At 37.6% G+C, this 22,082-nt stretch overlaps 1 protein-coding gene across 9 annotated transcripts in view; it reads left to right on the top strand.

Moving 5' to 3' along the window:
* Nucleotides 1–16,564, top strand: part of PARN (poly(A)-specific ribonuclease) — a 66,001-nt gene extending 49,437 nt beyond the window's left edge. For 8 of the 9 annotated variants that reach the window (XM_082311496.1, XM_082311497.1, XM_082311495.1 and 5 more), the window contains 3 exons: nt 5,933–6,122; nt 13,080–13,273; nt 15,734–16,564. In XM_082311496.1, the coding sequence (XP_082167622.1) occupies nt 5,933–6,122; nt 13,080–13,273; nt 15,734–15,786 (437 nt within the window). In that variant the 3' untranslated portion in view covers nt 15,787–16,564. Of the gene's footprint in view, nt 1–5,093; nt 5,242–5,932; nt 6,123–13,079; nt 13,274–15,733 lie in introns of those variants that run through there. The other variant, XR_014228139.1, reaches the window with a different exon arrangement.
* Nucleotides 16,565–22,082: the final 5,518 nt, after the last annotated feature.

Genomic DNA, 22,082 nt, shown 5'->3' with positions numbered 1-22,082 from the left:
AATTCCCTCGGGAAAGTGGGGGAAACAGGCGTGTTAGGTAATTGAAAACTTGTCAAAGCACGCATTTTATGATTGAATGCTACAACTGGTACTAAGAGACTTGAGACTTTCTAATAGTTACTTTGAGGCTGCTTTCCTTATCACTGAATAAAAGACGGAATAAATCATTCTGCTGATCTCTGAGACAGTCGGCTGTAGTTATATTTCTGGAAGTACGTTGACTAAGTAAATACTTTAACTTCTTCAGGGGTTTTGAATTTTTCTAAGTGATGCTGGGATCCAAAATTACACTGATTTCCACATGGTTTTTTATCAGTAAAAGAAATTGTAAGTGAATTTTAATTACCTCCTGACCTCAGAGCAAACCAAGACTTTCCCTTCATGATCCTTCAGTGCAGGATAATCCTAGAGGATCTTTCATGAGATCTTGATACTTTGTTTTATTTAATTCTCTACTTGTTTGTTGGGGTTTTTTTAATAAACTGCTTGCAGTGAGGGTTTTTCTTCTCTTTAACCTTGTTTGAGGACAAGGATCTTGAGAAGCAGGCTGATGAAGTGTCACTTCGTTCAGCAATGCTGGGCAAGTCTGCTGTAGTTACCTTGGCATGTGCAAAAGGGTTTGGATGCAGCAGCACAGCTATTATGGAAAATGGAAAGCAGGCAGGCAGGCTTTCTGTAGCTGAATTAGCAGTTATTTTTGATTCTCTTCAGTCACAATTGAAATATTTGTTTGACTCTGTTAGAAGTAGACCTGTGCAGGATACTTCTGTTGAAAGTGGAAAAAACTGTTTTCAGGATAAGCTTTCATCTCAATAAAAGCTTTAGCAAAGGGTATGCTGAATACATCCAGCTCGGCAAAATAGCTGCCTTGCTGGTGTGGGCTGATGACCAAGGCTTTAAAGAACCCTGTCTGTCACATGTAGGTGCCTTACCTGGTAAATTAATGAGGCCTTAGATCAGTTTTGACAGTAACGGTGTTAGATGGGTTTATTCTCCTAAAACTCCACTCTGCTCTTCAGCTGATTGGTGATGAGTTGATGTGAGCGTTCCAGATGAAAAAAATTAAAAAAACAAAAACCCACAAACAAACACAAAACCACACAAAAAAACCCCAAAACCACAAACAAAACCTTGACACTTTCAAAGCAGGATTTAAGGAAACATTCAGGTTTTTCTGTTGAAATACAAATGAGTTTTGAATCCTTCTGACCTGCTAACTCGCAAAAGTAACACAGTTTACCTAACTTTTTTTGTAACCAAACTTGAGAAAATGGTCTAATCCGCTACATTTAGTTGGTTTTTGAAATTATTCTTTTGTCAGGGCTAAGAGTAACATACTACATAGGGCAGTTATTCCCAGAATCACTTTTTTCCTGCTAAAGAACCGTACTTGTGTTGTAGTCTTCGAGATTCTTCTACATGCCTGTGAAATTTTGAAAATCACTGACTAATACAAGAAAGCAGCTGGCTAGTTTAGAACTTCATTCTCTGTACGTGCTGGGAGAGAAGGGAGCACGACGATTGTGAGATTGAATCTGCGCTACATTTCTGTATGTGAATGAGTGCCATTCATAATTAACTCTGGGGCACTACATGGACTTACTCCAAGTGAAGAAACGTTAAGAAAGAAAACTAAATACAGTAATTTATCGGTAGGAGCCGGTATAGTCTGCCTCCTTCCTAATCCTAAAGATTGCTCGTAGTTGTAAAAACTGTTCCTTTAGTCTGGTGGGGGAGGGAAAGCTGTCCCGGTGCTGTCCTTGTTCTTTACAGTGTTCTTTATTTTGGCTTTCAAACCAGACTATGTTAAGGAAAAAATTAATGGTAACGGAGTAATTTTTATCATATGGTTTTGTTTGCTTGTTTGGGGTGTGCTGGTCCTTCTGGAGGTGGACCGAGGTTTTATTTCACCAAGGTTTTTTTGTCATACTACAGAGACCAGCGCATGGGTCCAGCCCCGTTGCCAGCTCTGCTTCCTTGCTTTAGGCAGGGGGTGGCCAAGGAGCTCGTGAAGGGGGGTGAGGCTGGGAACTAGTTACTTTACATGTTCAGATGGAGCAAAGAGGCTGTGATTGGACCAGGTTTGAAAATAAACTTTTATAAAATAAACTGGTTTGACACTAAAGAAAAATGCATTTGACAAGGACTACCCTCCATGAAAAAGAACTGGGATAAAGAACCAAAAATGGGTAATGGGATGTAGCTTGGTTAAGTTTGGGAAAACTGGCGCCTAATGGTAGCAGAGACAAACGATTTAAAACAGGAGGTAGGAGTACTGCCTTGCCAGAGAAAATAGGAAACAGCGAGTTTAATGCTGAAGAATGTTTAGGGTTATGATAGATTGCAAGACCAATATGAGATAAAGTCACACCCAGAAAAGACAAATTGGAGGGGGTAGGGTAAGAGCAGAAATCAGCAGAGATGTTGGCTAATTAGGGAGAATGCTCTCAAGTTCATGCATCTCTTTCTGAGAGAAGCCAACAGAGTGTGCCCAGTGCTTTTTTCATTGAGCTGACACTAGCGACTATCAGGAACTTTCATAATTCTAGTGGGAGAGGCTGGAGAAGTGCGTTTAAAATTTCTGGTCCAACAAATTAGTCGTGTGTGTAACAGTGTGATGCCTTGCAGCAGGAATTGTCCAGGTATGCTTAAAGGTCTGAAAACTGCATATAGGCTAAAAAAAAACCACCAACATTAACACTGCAATGCCAATTTCACTAATATTTAACATAATATGGGTGAATTATGCTTATGCATTGATAAAGACCCTGGCCACGTGATCACATGCTGTTTCTTTTGGAGAATTTTGATTTATAGCTTCTCTGGGAATATGTTAACACATTTGCTGTGTAGGATCCCAACCCTGTCTGAATACTCTGTGTGCTCTGTGGACAATTTAATTCCGTTTAGGTTAATTTTAAAAATACCCTCTAATTTGGGAAGTTGAGTCCTTACTTCTGCTTTCTGTTTATAAAATAGGCACATAGGAGCGTTACTTTGAAACACTGGACAATGCCATGATGAAACAAGTACACATGCAAACTTTTGATTTTTTAAATGGAGCATGAATAGCCCTAGAAGTCAGTAAATAAGGCTGTGGAACCATACAATAAGTAATGAGAATAAACCAAAATACTGAATTAGCTACTCGCTAATTGAACACTGTTGATCCGACTGAGGCAGCGGTCCCATGTTTTAAGCAGTACATGATCAGATAAGATTAACACAGTATCTATACAGAGGTCATTTTAAGGCTTCAGAGGTGAATTTTTACTTTATCATAAACTTGAGTGTTTAGTATTGCAGCCTTAATCTATGCAGTTCTGTGTATTTTATTTATATATTGTGGAGTTTTTTGCCTACACAGGTCACTTACATATTTGTCTGTTTATTAAGAGACTGGAATTTGTCAGTGGCCATCTGTCAGGATTTTGCTCTGCATAAGAGCAAGGACTTGGTGAAAGGGCATCTTTGTACACGTTCCTCTTGGATCGCTCGGCGTCAGTCAGCCTGTTTAATAGCTTGCCTAAGAACTAGGGAAGATGCCATCATCTAGAAATGTTTTTCCTAAAATAATGTGCAATTACGATTATTCTACTATAAGACAGAAACTTAACTTTATGGCTGCAGCTATAGTAATGACATGCAGCCATGTGGTGTTGGTTACTAGGTCAGGTTTCTCACAGAAAGATTTGTCTTCTCTCTTACGATTTAAATAAATAAGTAAACAAACACCCAAATTTCTCTTTGGTCTGTTAGAATTCACAAAGCATCCTAGCAATACATTTCTTCTATCGGTAAGGCAGAGCAATGTCACTGTATTTGCTTTGTTTGACAATGTGGACAGCATTCATCAAAAAAGCATCAGAGAAAATGTATTTTAAACTTTTACAGGGAGCTGCTCTTCAGTTTAAGATCGTGCAAGATTGATTTATCGGTGTGGCTCTGTAGAATTCTCCATATGCCTTCATTTCAGTTGTTCAGTGCATGAAGCAATATATTCAGCATCTAATCTTTTATATTAACTATATATGCATATATATGTATATGCATATATTTGTGTGTGTATGTGTAATATGAATGGGGTGCTATAAAGTACAGGCCTTATTTCAGGAAAGCAGAGTTGTCTTTGTTAAAAAATATTGACTCTTACACCGATTTATTTTAAAATTGTCTTTAGGCTGCATAAGGATGATTTTTTTAAATACAGGCCAGGTCTGTCAGGGAATTAAATGGAAGAGCCATAACTTTTGGCTCTTAGTTTATAGCAAAACAAATAATGTGAAATGGTTATTGTGTTTTAACAAATCACTATTTATCAGATGATCCATGGTAACTATGTGCTTGATTTTAGCAAGTAAAAACATGCTTGAGTTTAACTAAACAAATTTTACCCTGAGGAATGTCAGCTGGCATGCAGTAACTCCAGTAAGCATTATTAATTCATTCATGATGCCTGCACCATAACTTCATGGGCAATAAATATACTCCTAATTCTTACAAACAGATCCTGTAACTTCGCAGTTCAAAACAAATATAAGGGTGTGAAAGGAGGTATGCATAAAATCTCTTTGGTTAGTGCAACAATCTCATGAGGCTATTAATCATAATCGCTGGTATCTATTCTTGGGATTAAAATTAAATACACAAAGCTATTGCCCAGTTTTATGTACGTTTGAAAGATGCAGCAGCAGCGTCTCTGTGCTGTGATTGGTACTATAGGTAATTCATTTCACAGTAGCATAGCCAATATGCAGAACAGATGATCTATTCCGAAAGAGAAAAAAAACCGAATCCACCCATCTTCCTCACCTTTTCTGAATTGTGATGTTGGAGCTTGCTATTTGTAGTGCTTGGGCTGGAGGTAGGACGGAATACCTGCCTGCAAGATGACACCACTTCAGCTAGAATCAGAAAGTTGGATACCCATCTGAAATGTCTACAAAAAGATGAGAAGTACATAACCAGGATTTTGTCTCCACTACAATTATGATATTTTACAATGCGCAGCCCAGGTATATGAAAAACAATCTGGGTTGGGTTTTTTTATATTTAAACTGGTTGACTGGTTGGTTTACAATACTTTCTTTCAGTGAGTTGGGCTGAAAACAGCAGAGGACACCAGCTGACAGTCGGTTTAATTTGCTGATTCATCTGTTATAGCGATGGCTTCAGGCCAGAGCTTGGCTTGCAGACTAAAGACTGAGAGCTGTGAAGATGCTGGGATTTGAAGGAATGTTGGTAAATTGTTGCTGAGTGAAGGCAGTGAAAGTTTTTTCTTTATTTTTGAAGTGATTCTAATTTTGCATTGACAGAAATCCTTCTACCTTGAACTTGCAGCCTTTTTTAGTTAAATGGAGACCAAAAATTAGAAAGATACAAGGATGGAACAGCTGGATATTAGTTAAGTGCTGCTTCCACGGATATCTTGTGCAACCAAAAATGCAGCTCAAATAAGCTTATGTTTCACAGCAATGAAACAGAGTTTTGGCAAAGGCCTTGCAAATGTCGTCTTTTCCTGGCAGACTTGCAAAATAAACCTGCTGGGTTAAGTAATGAGACTAAAAGGGAAAAAATCCAGGAAATCTTTTCTTGCCAACAAGCAATCTGGAAGAGGGTTACGACTGAAGAATTGATGGTTTCTAATTTAAAAGAAAAGTCTTAAGTAGATTTAACCCTTTTTGTATGAAGTCAGACTCTGAGAAGAGTTTTTAATATCTAATTCAAACATACCATGCGAATTTAGGAGAGTATGGCTTGCCTTTTTTTTTTTTTTCTTCCTTCCTAATCACTAACAATGGAACTAAAAGTCGTTTATAGGAACAGAACAAATAGCTCACTGCCTTCTGCTTTTCAAAATAAGTTATTTGAGGAGAGGGCATGCTGTCATTTAACAGTGTTATGTATATAACATCACTCTTCTTCCCCACAGCTGTAAACACCAGCAGGTACGCTGAAAGTTACAGGATCCAGACGTATGCAGAATATGTTGAGAAAAAACACGAAGAAAAACAGGCAAAGAGAAAATGTACAGAAGACAGTTGGAAGGAGATGGAGAGAAAGCGGTTAAAAACTCAAAGCACACCTTATGTTTCCCAGAGTCGACACTACTGTGTTAACAGGTAAGACTTTTCCTGCGTTGCCAACTCTTGTATTTTTATTGCATTTTTATTAGAAGTCTAGCAATTTTCAGGTAGTTCTTAACCAATAGGTGACTTTTTTTTCTGTACATATTTCTTTGCATATAAATCAGTAGTGGTACATCAGCTGTCGCAAGATCATAGGTAAAGGAGCAGAGGGAATTTGGTCACAAACATGATGAGACAAATTTTTAAAATACTGGGATCTTGAGGGCAGGTCAAATCGCAGCTTCTGAGCTTGATGTAGCAGCACCATTTCTAGTAACCAAAATAAAAGAATTATTTTCTTTATTCATTTGACACCTCTGAATGGCTTGTGTCATCTGGAAACTCAGCTGTCATCTTATAGCCTTGTAAAGACTGTCTTGGTCTTTGGATGACTTTCCATGGTGATAATACTGCCACAGAGAAGGGTATAAATTACCATCTTGAGCAGTCCTGATGAAGTCGTCCTTATGCTTCAGAAACAGGAAGGCAAATGATGATACTTGCATGGCTTTAAGTTTTTGGAGTAAAACCTGAAAAGGGTTTTAGTTCATTGTTTAAGGACAAAGTTAAGTCAGGAGATGCCGGGTTTGATTCTGGTACAGTATGTTGCTCTGTGTATTTCTTGTTCCATTTTTACCTTGTCATATTAATGACAGGTTTTGGATATAATGGTAGCAGGAGACTTCTTTCTATGTCATCTGTGTAGCTGTGAATGGGACGAGTCTTTTAGTGTTAATATAATCATATCATTAACCTATCAATTTATTGCCATTCTTCCCGCCAGCCTCCAGATTCTGTCAATTCTATATAAAAATAAGTTTCAGTGGAGTGCACAAGTTACATGTAAGGTGGTGGTTTTGGTTGGGTGTGGTTTGGTTTGGTTTGGTTTGGATTTCCCCCTCCCTGGTTAGACAGACCAAAGGAGATGGTCATAAAACCAACACTGAGGTCTTTCTGCTTTATCTTTCTTGGGAATGCTGTGAGAAGTTCTAGCTCTCCTTATATCTTCCTGTAAATGTTATCTGTCATGTAACAAATCTACTGAACTTGTTCTGTTCTTCTCACTTACATGAGCTTATGATTTGCCTACTTTGCAAAATTAAATGCAGGCGTGGATTTTGGCTAGCTGTCAAATTTTCACGGCTTTTGTCATGGTGGGAATTCTAAATGCATTAGCGACATGTTTGATCCCTAAAAACCATATGGAGGAACCTGGTGATAAAATCCATATCAAATGAAGTTAGTTTAATTGAACTATTGTACTTAGGAAAACTTAGGAGTGCATGCTGTGAAGAGATGGGGAGCTCTAAAAACTGTCCCGGCACTAGTTTACATGTGACTAAGGTTTAGGACTGTAATTAAGTCTGTATTAAATAGTCAAAAAATACTTATCACATCTTGAGTCTACCGCAAAGAAATACTAAGTCCTGGTTTTATTTCTACAAGAGGAATTATCTCTCCTCAATGAATGTTGGTTTTTGGTATCTCACAGATTCTAGACAGATGGTAAGAGTGGCAGCTTATGGTTTGAACCATAGACAACTTACTCTTTTAACATATACTTTGGAACACAGTAAATGCAGAAAGCTGATCTGTTGTTATCTCGCAAAGAAGTTTGAGGACTACTACAAATGTATTATTTGGAAAATTGCTGAAAAAAATTTTCAGTGAATTCTTTCCTTAAAATTATGATACGCTGCAATGAGTTGTATGCCGGAGCACTTAATCTCCTTGAGAATTTGTAATCTGTTGTTTTTTTGGTTTTTTTTTTTTTTTTCCCCCTAGTGTTGTAAAATTCCACAAGAAGCAGCCTTGGTTTTAGGTGATCAATGGCCTTGGATAGCAGCCTTTATTTTGATGATAGAACTTCTTTTGTAATTGATGTTACATGAATTTTTGTTCTCTTGTTATTCCATAAATAAAGTGATTGGGTTCTGTCCCAAATTCCCTTTCATGCAGGTCTTTTGACATGTTTTTCTTAATTTTATTTTTATTTGTTACTAGTTAAATTATGTTCTAGTTAAATTATGTTACTAGTTAAAATATGTTCTCCTGTCAACTAATCTTTTGTAAATGTTTCCTCTTAAGTGTAATGTGGTTAGGTGCAACATGGAACTGCAAACCTTGTGGTCTTTCGGTTCACTCAGGATGAACATTTTCCTTTTTTGTCCAGACAAAGATATCTAAAAAATGTTTATTTGTATTTGTATATTTTATATAACAATTTTTATAGAATTTTTAATAAATATAACATCATATATATGATATATTAATAAATTAATTAGATTAATAAATTAGATTAATTAATAAATAGATTAATAAATATAACATCATATATATATGTATATATATATGTATATATATATAATATATATATATATTGCTTCATATATATATATATGAAGCAATCAGGACAAATATATGTGCGTGTATTTGTCCAGATCAATTTGAATCAGATATAGTTGAGCACTCAATACTGTGATGTATCTAGCAGCTGATCTCTTAGAATAGCTTCGTGTTACTACATCCTTTATTTATTTATTATTTAATAAGCTTACTGCATCAGTTTCTGCCAGGGAGCACAGCTGCAGAATAGCTGTTCCTCCCCATGATGACAATATATCCTGGCTACTTTTTCATTCAGCAATGAAGTTGTTGGGTATTTCTTGTAAGGAGCTTTTGTCTTAAATTGACAGATTGGTAAGTATGTAACAAAGGTTCTTTAATTCCTGTCTTACTCAAATATATATAGTCCCATATTATAGAGGAACTACTCTTCAGAAAATATAGTGTAGTAGTATTAATAGCAGTCACAAGGTAAAATCACTTATAATTAACATATACCCCTTGCATATAACTTAGTACTACTGTTAGATGTCAAAATTGATTTTAATAGAAATATGCCTGATTATTAATGTCGGATGGAGAAGCAGATGAAAAAGAGATGCATTTGACAAAACTTCAAGTAGTTAATGAGATCCCCGTCTCTGAAGCTGCTCACTATTCAGAACACACTTTGGAAACGGATGGATCATGGCCTCTTGTGTGTTTTACGGTACCGGCTGTGTTGTGCTGAGCAAATCACTGCCTGCCAGCTCTGCCGTGACCGTTAAAGGCATGGATTTAAGATCTTCCTTAGCAAAATAGTGTTAAACCATAGCATGAAAAATCAAATAGGATATGCTCTATGTAAAACTAGCTCTCCTGCTCTACTTTTAGTTACTTATTCTAATTTTCCTGATCATCATCTAGGAAGGAGTAAAATAAAATAAGGCCAATGGCAAAAGACTTACACTAGTATCAAATACAGGAAAGTCATAACATCATTTTGCCTTACAAGTTTTCTAGCTAAAACCAGGAGCACTGCATCTTCTGTCAAGTCAGGGTGCTGTTTGTAGCACCACTTCCTTGGATGTCTTTATTTTACTGAAGATAGTTTGTCTCATTGTTGAAATGTTCATGTATTTCTGCTGATGATTCTTTTGCTTTTTACAGAAATGGTTGTTTATACTGGTTTATTACCAAATAAAGGCTAAGAACTGGGAAAAGTGAGTCATTAAAGATATGGATAATAAATATTGCAAGCAAATTATTATAGTATTCCAGTATTCTAGTGTTATTTCAGATTTCTTAAGCTGAAATGACTGATTTTTATGATGGGTCAGTAATTACTTCCCCCCCTCAGTGTTCTTCAAAGTGGCAAGAAAACACAGGGTTTATATTTTCATTTAAATGAAATTTACTTGAAGTTGGAGGTGTGTATATATCCAGGCCAATTCAGGATGCTCTCTTGTGATGGAAGTAAGTGGTCCTTTTAAAAGCAGGACATGCTTTTCCAAAACAGAAAATGTTTAATGCTACATCAATATAATTGTTTTCCCACCTTTTGCCCCGTGCCTCCACTTGCTGATTCATTCAAAATCATTACGATAATACTAGTTGGATTGCTTCTATTTAGTAGCTGAAATGACATTACAAAGTTCATGGACAGTTTAATCAGGTGGAGTCCGTGCTCTTTTTGGCAGTAGAGTGATATCCAAGTCCTTCACATCCTGTTGATTCATCTAGTACTAATGTTGCTAGTCATACTGCTGGAATCTAACAAAAATATTGTATTCTTTGTTGGTTAGGATTGTACTTAATAGGAATAGAAATTGAGAGTAGAATTCAGATTTTCTGTTTCTACCACCTTCCTCCAGTGGCATTCATCCTCGTCAGGTTTGCCTGTGGGCTGGCATTCAAATAGGTCAACAGAAGGGAGAGGTTGAGCAAGGACTAATGGAAACTGCGGTCATTGAAGACGCTTGGAACCCCACCTACCATCATCGCTGACTGATGTGAAAGCTATATTGTGTTCACTGAGTAGATTTGCCAGCTGGCAATGTATGATTGGCTTTTCCTTTGGTTTTAGTTTTGGGGTTTTTTCCCCCCCAAAAAAAACGCTTGGCTAGTAATTTTATTTAAAAAATGAGAACAATCTCCAATATACAAAAGAAATTTCAGAACCTTCTTATAGATATTCTTTAAAAAAGAAGAAAAATTATTGCCTGGATAACTTTTGTGCATGTGTGTTTTGAAAGCTAGTGCTACATTTGTTAATGGATGATGTAAGTCTCTGTCTCTAAATGCTTCAGGTATCCAAATAGTTTAGGATCCTAAACAAGCATATCTGAATTGGACAATTACTGATAGTTATTAGTTTGGTTGGTTCTTCCACTTTGTTTAGTTGTTTCTCAACAGAGTAAGGAAATTGAGACAGAAATATGGACATATTCCAAAACAGCTGGTATAATTAGAAAACTGAACTTTGCTGTGAGTTGTGCTCTAACTTGTATATGTAACCATACCGATTTGCTACTATTGCTAAGCGAATAAATAATATTGCTGTAGTCCTTGAATCTTATTTTACCTCCAAGAAGACGACGACGGAAAAAAATCAACCTGTAGCCATCTAGAATCCGTGCAATCAGTGAATGAATGTAGAGTAAAAATAATATTTTGGGAGAAAGCAAGCTAACAGTCCTTGATTATAAAATATATATATTTTGGATTTTGTGCTGCTTGGTTTTTGGTGGGGCTTTTTTTCCCCTTAAGGTATCTGCAGGAAGAACATAAGGCCTAAAATTAATTTCTATTTTGTACTTTGGTACACAGCTAAATGTGCACTGAAGGTCAAAAACTTGTTTCTCTTTATTTGCAATAACTTGTCAAGAGTCTAAGTTGAAAAAAATTAAATTCAGCCATAAGACCTTTCAAAAAGGAGCTTCTTCCTACAGTGAGTACAAGTTCCCTTCTAAGAGCCAAGTGCTCATCGCATGTCTTAAGAAATCCCGGGATCATAATTTATGGCTCCTGAGGTTTTCTTCCTTATGTATTTTTCAGAATATCTTTCCCAAAATTAGAATCCTTAGAAACTTTTCTAAACAATGTTTTTAAAAAAATATATAGTGTTTTTTCATTTTCTAAATGCTCTTTCTTCACTAGACCTTTTATCTTTCTAAACCTACTTTTTGCCTGTTTTACAATATCGAAGCGTGCATGTAGGATAAACAGTTCTATCCAGCTTTTTGGCTTGCGTCTTTTTATTGATGGTAGTTGTGGTGTGACTCAAAATGATGATTTGTAAGAAATCATGCAAGAAGGCCTTCTGTGTGTGAATGTTTGGAGGAAAAGGCAGCTATTCATCAAAGTAAATGGCGTTTGTGCTCCTAAAGTGGAAGTAAGAGCATGAGGCGTAATCATATGTTTCATGTTTGTTTATTGCCTTTGGACATCCCAGAAAGAGTCTGTTTTAAATTGCAAAATGTTCAGCTGAAAAAATTCCATCTCAAAGCCAAAACTATACAGCCAAATTTCACAGTCCTTTAGCTGAAACCTTATTGGAACACCATAATTCCCTAATTATTGATGAGAAAGAAAAAATAAAATAGCTTGTAAAGCTTTGTTCAATAACTTGGTATTAATTTTTATTTAAATAAAAGAATAGAACGTAGCTTAGATGCATACAGCCATTTTGTGTCATTCTTAATGAAAAACTAAAGATTTGTAAGTCTAAAGCTACTTTTTTAAATTGGTTTTTCTAAAAGAGCGTTAAAATAGACATTTAAGTAGCTGATATTCACATATCTAGAAGTTTGTAATGGGAACTATTTTTTAATTAGCCCCTTTGCTACTGTATTCTTTCTTATACTCGTGCTAATTTGATTTTAATATTGTCATTTATCTTCCAAGGAAACTTAACAATAGCATTCCAGTCGAATGAAAATCTATGCAGTGTTATTTCAATGTATGCTGAATGAAATGGAGCTCTCGGTTCATCTTCATACTGTATTAGTCAGGCTTCATTCAAACACTGCCTATGAAACGAGTGTGCAATTTTTTGTGCTTTTTATTTTACCAGCCTGTCGGATGGTAGGACTCTTCACTTTAAGGCCTGATTTAAAGTTTATTATATGGAGCTTGATGGTTTCTTCTACCTTTATGTAATAGAAATGCTTTTAAAACCGCATATAGTTCCAGGAGGATGAAGTTAGCATGTAGAATCCTTCAATATCAAGATGTGTGTTTGAGGCTTAACAGTTGTATATAACTTAGTGTCTATTGAGAATGCTTTACAAGAGCTTTCATAACTAAGAGAATAAAAATTAAAATTAAGCAGGGATAGAGAACAGCTATAATTACATTTGAATTGAGTGATCACATCAGAATAGCAGCTAAGCCTGAGATGTCTATAGTACAAAGAGTGAATACCTTAATCTACATAAGATTGGGTTAGGTAGCCAAGTTACAGAATTTTATAGTCAGATCTTCCAGATAATGTGATTTCGTGGTACATCACTTCCCACAGTTTATTCTACTACCTTCATAAGCATTTACTAGATGTACAACAGCTAGTACCTATGTAATAGTTATTCTTGACTTGTTCCTAACCATATTTCTTCTACATTTCAGTTTTACAGGTGCCAGTACAGTGGAAAAGAGACGCATGAGTCCTATTCAGGAAGAAAGTGGTTCCGATGATATGGAAGAGGGAGAAGGCCAAGATCCAGAATATGATCAGACAGACTCCTGTGCAGAGTCCCTTCCAGATGGTAAGAAGAGAGCCAAAAAGTTCAAAAAGATCAAGACAGAACAAGTTCCAGCAGGTAAGTGCAGTGTTTGTGCAGATGGTTTTGTGTTCCGTTTGGAACTACCCTAGGCCTGAACAGAACTGAAGTTGTTTTCTTGACTGTCTTAACTTTTCTGGACTTCCATGAATGTAATGCAATAAGTCACTGTTACAAGTTATTTTTGCAATAAGTTATTTAAACTGAAGATTGCATCATACAAAAATTGTAAAAAACAAAACAAAACAAAAACAACAACAAAAAAACACCAAAAAAATCAAACTCAAAAAACCCCCACAAACGAACCAACAAAAGCCCACCTGAGACCAACCAAAGGAAGCAGGTTATAGTTGATATCTTGCTTGCTTACTTGTACGTAGCTTGACCTGCCAGATGTGTGTCATTAGACAACCTCTGTTGCTTGCAAATGAGTCCAGTTTTAATCAACCTAATAACATTGCACTAACATTGCTTATTTACAGTTATTTGTGAGAGAAGCTATTTCTGTAAGTTGAGAAAACAGTGGAATTTCTCAATCTGGTCAGAATATCGTTTACCTCTACAAATAAGCCAAAACTTTGACAGCCTACCTGCCTGCCCCTCACCGCTCCTCTGGCACACCTCTTGCCACAGTTCTGTTTTAGGTTGCCTGCAGTTTGACCCCGTCAGACTGCTGGTTTATATCCCCTGGTATAAATAACTAGGCTGCAACTCTACTGAAACCCTTTCCTCTCTACAAAGTTTCCTGAGAACGTGTTGCCTTTCTGAGACAAGTCCGTGAAGGAGGAAGCTGCCGGACGGGTGCTGGTCTGCTGGGCTCTTAAACTTACGCAGGCCCTTTAGCTTTCTGGGTGCTTTGCGTTTATGAATCACTTAGCGGTGGATTTTTTTTTTTCTGATAACACTTGGCAATACGGTGATGAAAAGTGAGTGTGTTTAAAATCCCTTCCAAACATTTTAGATAGGTGGATCATAGTCACCCTTAACACTTCTTGCAGTCTACCACATGCTCTGAGTAAGCCTTTGCTTATTTGAAAGGCTTACGGGACCGTGAGCAGATCATTCACATTTCATGGACTGCTAGTTGTTGAAGCTTGAGGAATCTCACTTTCAGGAGATGCAGATTTCGAAAAGTTGAAGAAATAGTAGTTTTTTGTTGTAAAAGTGTCAAATTGTAGATTTGCCCGAGTGATAAGTTTTTTTCTTTCTTCTTTTATGTGTTTTATAAATTTTCTTTTTTATCTGGTTTAGAGCTCACAATGTAATGCTTGAAAAATCAATAGTGTTTCTAATACAAATTCTAAACCCAAACAATCTTTTTCTTTCTTCTAAAAACTGTTTTGATGTATACGTTAGTCTATGCTATGTTCTGTGTGGTGTTTGTAACCACAGCCTTTATTGTTCTTTGTTTGGTTGAAGACTTTTCACCTAGAGTTGATGCAAGGGGGTTTTTGCAAACTTTAATACCTACATTTTTTAGCCAAAGTACTTTGAACTGTGTGTCTGACTAAACACAGGCAGGTGACAGTCAGATGAGTGTTTCACCTGATAGTTTTGCTCTCTTGTGTGAGTTATTGCAGCCTGTACACAAAAAAAAAGTAATTAACTAACCTTAGGTCACATGAAGTTAACCCTCAAAAGATTTGATTTTTATTGATCTATTTATTGTTGATTCTATTTCAACTTTTGTTAGTAATTTCTTGCAGAAGTGGATTAGACTATATTAAAAAATTAAGTCACATCTTAATTATTGGTCATCTGGAGCACTGCCTGTATTGAAGTGGATTCAAATATTAATAGTTAAAACTTCATTTCAATATCTGCTGTAGGCACTTTTATCCGGAAAGTGGTATTGTATTCAAGCATCGCTTCTGATTTGGCAGAGTAAAATCTTTCTTAGCTGATTCAAAAGCTGTGCTTGGAAATTGCTTTCTTCTTGTAGTTCAATAGGGCAATTGGGCAATGCAAGCATATGCAAAATGAAGAGACTATCTACTGTAATTCCAAGTATAAAATTCATGGTCTGTATTTGGCATTATGGAAATATACATTATCGGTATTAGTGTGATTCATCTTTCTTCTCCAGTTAATTTGGGCTGGAAATACTCTTCGCTGTCTTAACTGCCTTAAACAGGACTAACTGCAAGTACACTTGGGAAATAGTATTTAACTTTATCATCCCTCTTATTGCAAAACCAAAGTTACTTGGATTAAAAATATTCATTAATTGCAAAATATAAAATTTACCATTTGGCTAAAAAACTTCACGTTAACCTTTTTTTTTTTCTTCTTCTTTTTTAAGTACCTACTCATAAACAGTCTCTTGGTTTCCCTTTGTAAATATTGACTTGCCAGTAATGTATCTAGAGCCTTGAGAGAGGAGAAAATATGTCCTTGTATGCTCTGAAAGAATAAAAAGGTTCTTGATCTAATTTTTCTTCCTTTCAGTGTTTGTATATTGAAGACTTTAATATATTGTTCTGTGACTCTGTCTTTTAGGAAGCCTCACAACTAGTTCCACTGGAATTTTTGAAGTCCCTGAAACATGGTAGGAAACAACTGCCCTAACAAGCGGAATTGATTAAAAGCAGTTGGGAGAATACACCTCTTGGAAGCCATACTTTATTTAAATAAAGTGGTGTTAACAAAGCAGTATGTGTCCTGAAAATCAGTTTAATTATTTTAAACTGTGTATTGAACAATCACTGTCAATTTTACTTGTGTGTATATTAACTAGTATATGACTCGTTGTTGATCATGTGAAATCCTTGCTGTCATAAATGATGTTAGATTTAAGAAGCAAGACTAAATCTATTTTGGTCACCTACTTTGGCATGCTGGCTATGAAATGTTCAAAAAGAACTGGCACTCTGTGATTTCATGCTAGGCTGTTTCCTGTGCTTGAGGGGAGTTACCACAAATCTCCTAATCTTTAGCTATTTTTTCAGGCATTATCAGTATGCTGTCAGCATTCTTGAAACAGGTAGAACTGCAGTTTCAAGTATTGCTTTTCTACCAGTTACTTTATCTAGAAATCTTCTCTAGTTTTCCATTCTCTACCCCCCGCCCCCTGCGCAGCCAGTATTCATCTAAATACCAACTTTACACATACCTTGTCCTTTCAAAAAACTGTAAATTGTGAGGTTCTCAAACATTCATTTCCTGGTGGGAGGTAGAGGCTTTTTTTGTTTTCACATCTATTGCTGTTTTCACTCTTGAGTCTTGATCTGTTTCTTCCTTCCTTCTTCCCCAGCTTGTGGGGTTTTTGTAAAAATGTTTTTTGGTACTTGTGACAAACCTGCTAACTGCACCAGCCCTTTATTTGTTTAAGAAAGGATCTGCATTGGTAGATTTCAGAAAATGTTTGATATTTAACATTTTTGTATCATGGAAATAAAACCAAAAGATGTATTTCCATAAAATGAAAATTAAAGACATTTTCTTAGGAACTGGTTTGGTTTTATTTATTAGCTTCTGAAATGTTTTTAGTGAACTCTTCTTTTTTCTTCATGATATAACAATTTTTTTGTCAGCCTGTGATTAGCAGACCTTTTTGGTCCACCCACTACTTTCAAGATATTTGCAAGATGTAAGCAAGGAAAGCAAGCCTGTTGTCGTAAGATTTAAATTGCTATGTGTTTCCTTTGGGGGGGGTGGAAAGAAGAGAGTTCTGCAAATCATTGAGTTTAAAACCATTGCTGTGGAAGAGTGGAATATTAAGAAGGCTTCATCAGATTATATTTACATTAGAGTGGGAACCACTGTCAGTTAAACAATGCAATAACCTGTTTGAAGGTATGCCAAAATTTGTGGGTTTTTAAATGATTGTGAGAGCTATCTTGAACTTGCATTGCAAAGAGGAAAATAATTTAAAGATGTTAAATGTGAAATGTTTTATTTCTCACCTTGGAATACTACCAGAAGTAGTATAATTAAGTTGTTGGTTTTTTAATAGCAGCCATATCATCACATTCGCACACTAAAGTGTGGGAAAGAAGAGAGCGATATTAGTGATGCAAAGGGAAATTAGTAACTGAACTTGTCTGCCCTCAAGGATCCAGAGACTTTTCTTCTCTGAGACTCAAGACCTTAGGAGTAAATACTTAAATCACTTTTATCTTGAGTATCCAAACCTACAAAGAAACTGCAAATTTAGTTCTCGGAATATATGCAACTCTTAGAGAAAAATTGTATAAAATATTCATCTCTTACGGAGGTGACTCAGGTAACTTATATGGTGTTCTCTCCAAATGTTGGGGGGGGGGGGGGGGTATTAACTGTATAGCCTAAAGAACGGGCATAACACAAGTTGGGAGGGAGCTTAGAGTCATGATGTCAAAAAGATACAAAAGCATTTAAAGAGATTGCCTGAAGTATAGGTTAAGAGGCAAGGAAGTCTCTGCTCAAGAGCTGTAGAGGCGTGAGCTGTTGCAGAGAATCCACCTGGAGCCCGTACCCTGAGGCCAGCGGGATCTTTGTGGTGCTACTGACTTACTCTGGAACAGCAACACTTGCACACCTGCAGGGAGAATGTAAGTCTTAATTGCATTACAATACAATCCCTTAAAATCTTGTTTCTTCAGAGTAGGCCATGTGTATCCTTCTCTAAACTACAAAGGTTAATAGATATTCCCAATATTTCTACCCTCCTCCCCTCCCGACTTGTCATTTTGAGGAGCAGGATGTTTTTTATCTGTACCTGTAATTAATACCTCTTAAGAAAATAGTGTTCTTCCATTTTCTAGTCCTTATATGTGTTTGATTTTACCAGTTAGCACCTGGGTAAGCTAATAAAATGTAGGGATGTAGTAGCCCTACTGGATGTAGGGCTGTAATATTTCTAATACCAAGTTTGGGTGGAGAAGCGTCAGGGGTCGGTGACAGGTCGTGTCCTAAGAAGGCGCTGGCCCCCCTGATGCCGCATCAAACCTCATTATTCTGTGGGGTTTGCTGCGCTTCCCTTCCTTTTAAATGAAATCATTACTTCTAGAAGGGAAAGAATGTAGCTTCTTAAATTAGATCCACATTTGTTTCCTAACGTATGTTTAAAATACGTGCATAGAATTTAGATCTTTACAGCATTTGTTTCTGAAAAAAACAAAGCTGTCATCACTAGTTTTCGTGGCTGCGGAGATTCCTGGGTCTTGATCTCGGGGGGTTTTATGTTCTGTTGCTCGACGCCAGAGGTATGGCGGGGCGTTGGTCCGCCTGCTTCGTTACGGAGCTGGGATAGCTGGTAAGGTGCTGAGAGGCTGGGTTTTGGCCCAGTAAAAAGTCAGATGCATCTGTGTAATACTTTGATTGAATTACTTTTTCAAATTACTTCCCCCCCCCCCCGCCACCCTTCATTCCCTTTTTCTCCCAGGGTGGGAACCCATGGATCTGTTCAATTTTTGCGCTCTATTTGGAGGAGCAGCGATGGTTTTTGTTGGCAGATGGGGGCGGCCGGGGCGGCGCGGCCTCCCCCTCCTCTCCCTTCCCGGGCTGGGCTGAGGTGGAGGCCAGGAGGAGCCATGGCAAGGTGAATGCTGTGGGGCCAGGGGCAGCAGCCGCCTTAGGGGTTCTTATTTCTGCCTTCCACTTGTACAAAACAGTCGGCATTACCTTGCTGTTAGTAGTACTGGAGTGAAAGATTTTCTTCAGCAAATGGCCAGGGCCTTTCCTGTGGCCGGTTGTCCTTGCTTGTGGTGAGGTTGGAAGTGGCCTTGTTCCTCACCCTTGGCTGTGAGGGGCGGGAGGTGGGAGCTGCCTGGGGGTTGGGATGGGGGGACGCTACGGAGGTTGTTAGAAGCAACAATGCCTAAAAGTCCTGGAATTAGGGGTTGGAGAAAATGAGGGAATTTTACTGAGGAGAAAAGATGAGAACTTGGGAGTGTAGACCTGACTGTGAGGCGATCTGAAGAAACGGTGTGGAGAAACATGGTGGAAGTCTGTGTCAGGAGGCAAATGAGGTAGGTGGGCTGAAATCCTGCCTCTTCGGAGGAATAAGAATGTGTTTCTTTGACTGAAACTTAAACTTGGCAATGATCATTTATCAACCATGATTGAGCGCTTCATTGTTTGCATCAGAAAGGAAGTTAAAACTGTATTTGAAGTAATAATTTTCAAATTCATCTGAAGCGTTTATGAGTGAGAAGTGTTAACTTGTGTCAGAATGCACAGGACTGACAGCGCCGGGCATGGGAGGTTGCTGGTAGACAAGAAATACGGTGAAAAAGGTAATTGTGTAGTGTAGAGAAAAAGGGAAGAGCAGTCCCTGAGTGTCCCTGTAGCACGGATTTGAACAGGGTCAGGTAAGAGAGAATGAAGACTAAGGGAGAATGAGCTATCCCACATAAAATTAAGATTGCTGGGAGTGCAGCAGCCTGTCCTTGGTCTCAGTTTTGAGCTTGTGGTTTGGAGCAAAAGCTAAAGGCTTCAGATGATTTAGACGGAGGACTAAATTTAATTATCCATCCAGTGGAGAAACCAAGAGAGAGGTAGAAAATTAAAACTTCTGGTGATTCTGGGAAAAAAATGAATGTTATAACTCTCTTTCTTTAAACCTTTGAGTTTGTCATGGTGCCCAGAAAATGTATGGTTACCCTGGATGTGTTCTCTGTCTTTAAATCATGGTAAACGTAATGCAGACAAAAATGTCCTCTGCGATTGAGCTTCAGAGCATACGCAAGAAGACTCCTGATAACCAAGAGTTCTTGGCTTCTGAAGTGTTTAGACTATTGCCAGCTGACCAGATGCGTACATTGAAGAAGATTCCTCAAGTTACTCCACGGTACATTTAGTAAATTAATAAACACTTTCTTGTCTGTATTGTACTGTTGTAGGTTTAAACTAATGCTAAACTAACATTCCCTGGGTGCTTTACAGACATCCTGCCACACTTCCATTGGATGAGGAGCAATAGATGGTGAGTTAGGCTGGGATTTATAGGGTCAATATACTCATAATTAAGATTTTCTTTTTGCTTTAATAGGTATGCATGAAGCTGCTTTAATAAATATTTTTTTCCAGCAGAATAGTTACTGGCAGCTGTGTGCTTACATGAGCACTATAGCGGATCATGGGTCCATCCCAGCTCAAGACGAACTCATATGGAACACATTTATTCATAAATGCAATATAGAAAACATTCAGCCAAACTGAAAAGTTAGATTTCCCTGCCCTTATATTTATTTCTTAAAAATGACTGATTTGTATTTAGAATCATAGAATCGTTAAGGTGGGAAAAGACCCTTAAGATCATCGAGTTCAACCGTTAACCTATCACTGCCAAGCCCACCACTAAACCATGTCCTCGAGCACCAGGTCTACCCTTCTTTTAAACAACTCCAGGGATGGAAACTCAAACACTTCCCTGGGCAGCCTGGGCCAGGGCCTGACAGCCCTTTCGGTGAAGAAGTATTTCCTAATATCCAACCCAAACCTGCCCCGGCGCAGCTTGAGACCTTTCCCTCTCGTCCTATCCCTTGTTACTTGGGAGAAGAGACCGACCCCCACCTCACTACAACCTCCTTGCAGGCAGTTGTAGAGAGCGATGAGGGCTCCCTTTAGCCTCCTCTTCTCCAGACTAAACATCCCCAGTTCCTTCAGCTGCTCCTCATAAGACTTGTGCTCCAGACCCTTCACCAACTTTGTTGCCCTTTTTTGGACACGCTCCAGCCCCTCGATGTCCTTCTGGGAGTGAGGGGCCCAAAACTGAACACAGGATTCGAGGTGCGGCCTCACCAGTGCCCAGTACAGGGGCACCATCACCTCCCTGCTCCTGCTGGCCACACTATTCCTGATACAAGCCAGGATGCCATTGGCCCTCTTGGCCACCTGGGCACACTGCTGGCTCATGTTCAGGCGGCTGTCAACCAGCACCCCCAGGCAAGTTCTTGCAAACAATTCCCCGGTTTATTACTGGAGTGACCCTATATGATGGGATTGGTATTAGTGTGCAGTTGAACGTGAAAATCTGGATGTTGTGGCTGTGCCAAGCCAGTTGCATCCTAACCTATGATCCATTTACAACACATCACAATTGTATTTTCAGTCATTTGTTAAAGCTGATTATTTCAAATTCAGCCTTTGAAGTTAGCAATTTCTTATATAAGCCTTAAAAAACTTTGCACTGTGGTAAGAACTGTGATTTTGTTTGATTCTAAAGACTTGGTGAATAAATTTCTCTCAGTAACGAGTGTAAGTGTTCATACATATATATATAGATATAGATATATAAACTTTTACCATGAATATCTTTGTCTTTTTCAAATGTGATTTTAAACTTAGCATGTTCAAGGAAGACCAAACATGTTTAGTTCATGCATATATTCAGGTTTTTTTGGTATGGTTTTTTTGGTTTTGTTTTTTTTTTGTTTGTTTGTGGGTTGTTGGTTTTTTTTTTTTTTTTTGTAAATTAGAAGTTAGATGACTTCCTTGTGGGCTGCTTCTTACTCTTCAAAAATAAGTCTGCTCCAAGCATGTACAGTAAGCACGTCTGTAAGTCTGCCATTTAAAATTTTTGCGTTAGGGGAAGTTACTTGCTGCATTCGCAATAAATAACATATATATATTTGCTAACAATTCCACAATCATTTAAAATTGGCCCTCCATTTTGTTTGGAAAAAGTCTACACTTCAACCTTCCCTTTTAATTCTCTCATATGCTGGATTTAATTTCAGTTATGTATTTTTTTAATGTGCTGTTGAGAAGCTGCCAGTTATCAATAGAAATTTTTTACTACAATAGTGTAGAACTGCTGAAAGCGGAAACAATAGTTCAATTGTCTGCTCCTGTGATGAGCATATTGTTTTCAACTAATAATGCAGTGTTACAAAGAGATGATTTACCAGAGAATTTCACCTCA

Source organism: Platalea leucorodia (assembly GCF_965183815.1).
Source record: "Platalea leucorodia genome assembly, chromosome: 5".
Taxonomy (NCBI): Eukaryota; Metazoa; Chordata; class Aves; order Pelecaniformes; family Threskiornithidae; genus Platalea; species Platalea leucorodia.
This window is presented reverse-complemented; position numbering and strand designations above follow the sequence as displayed.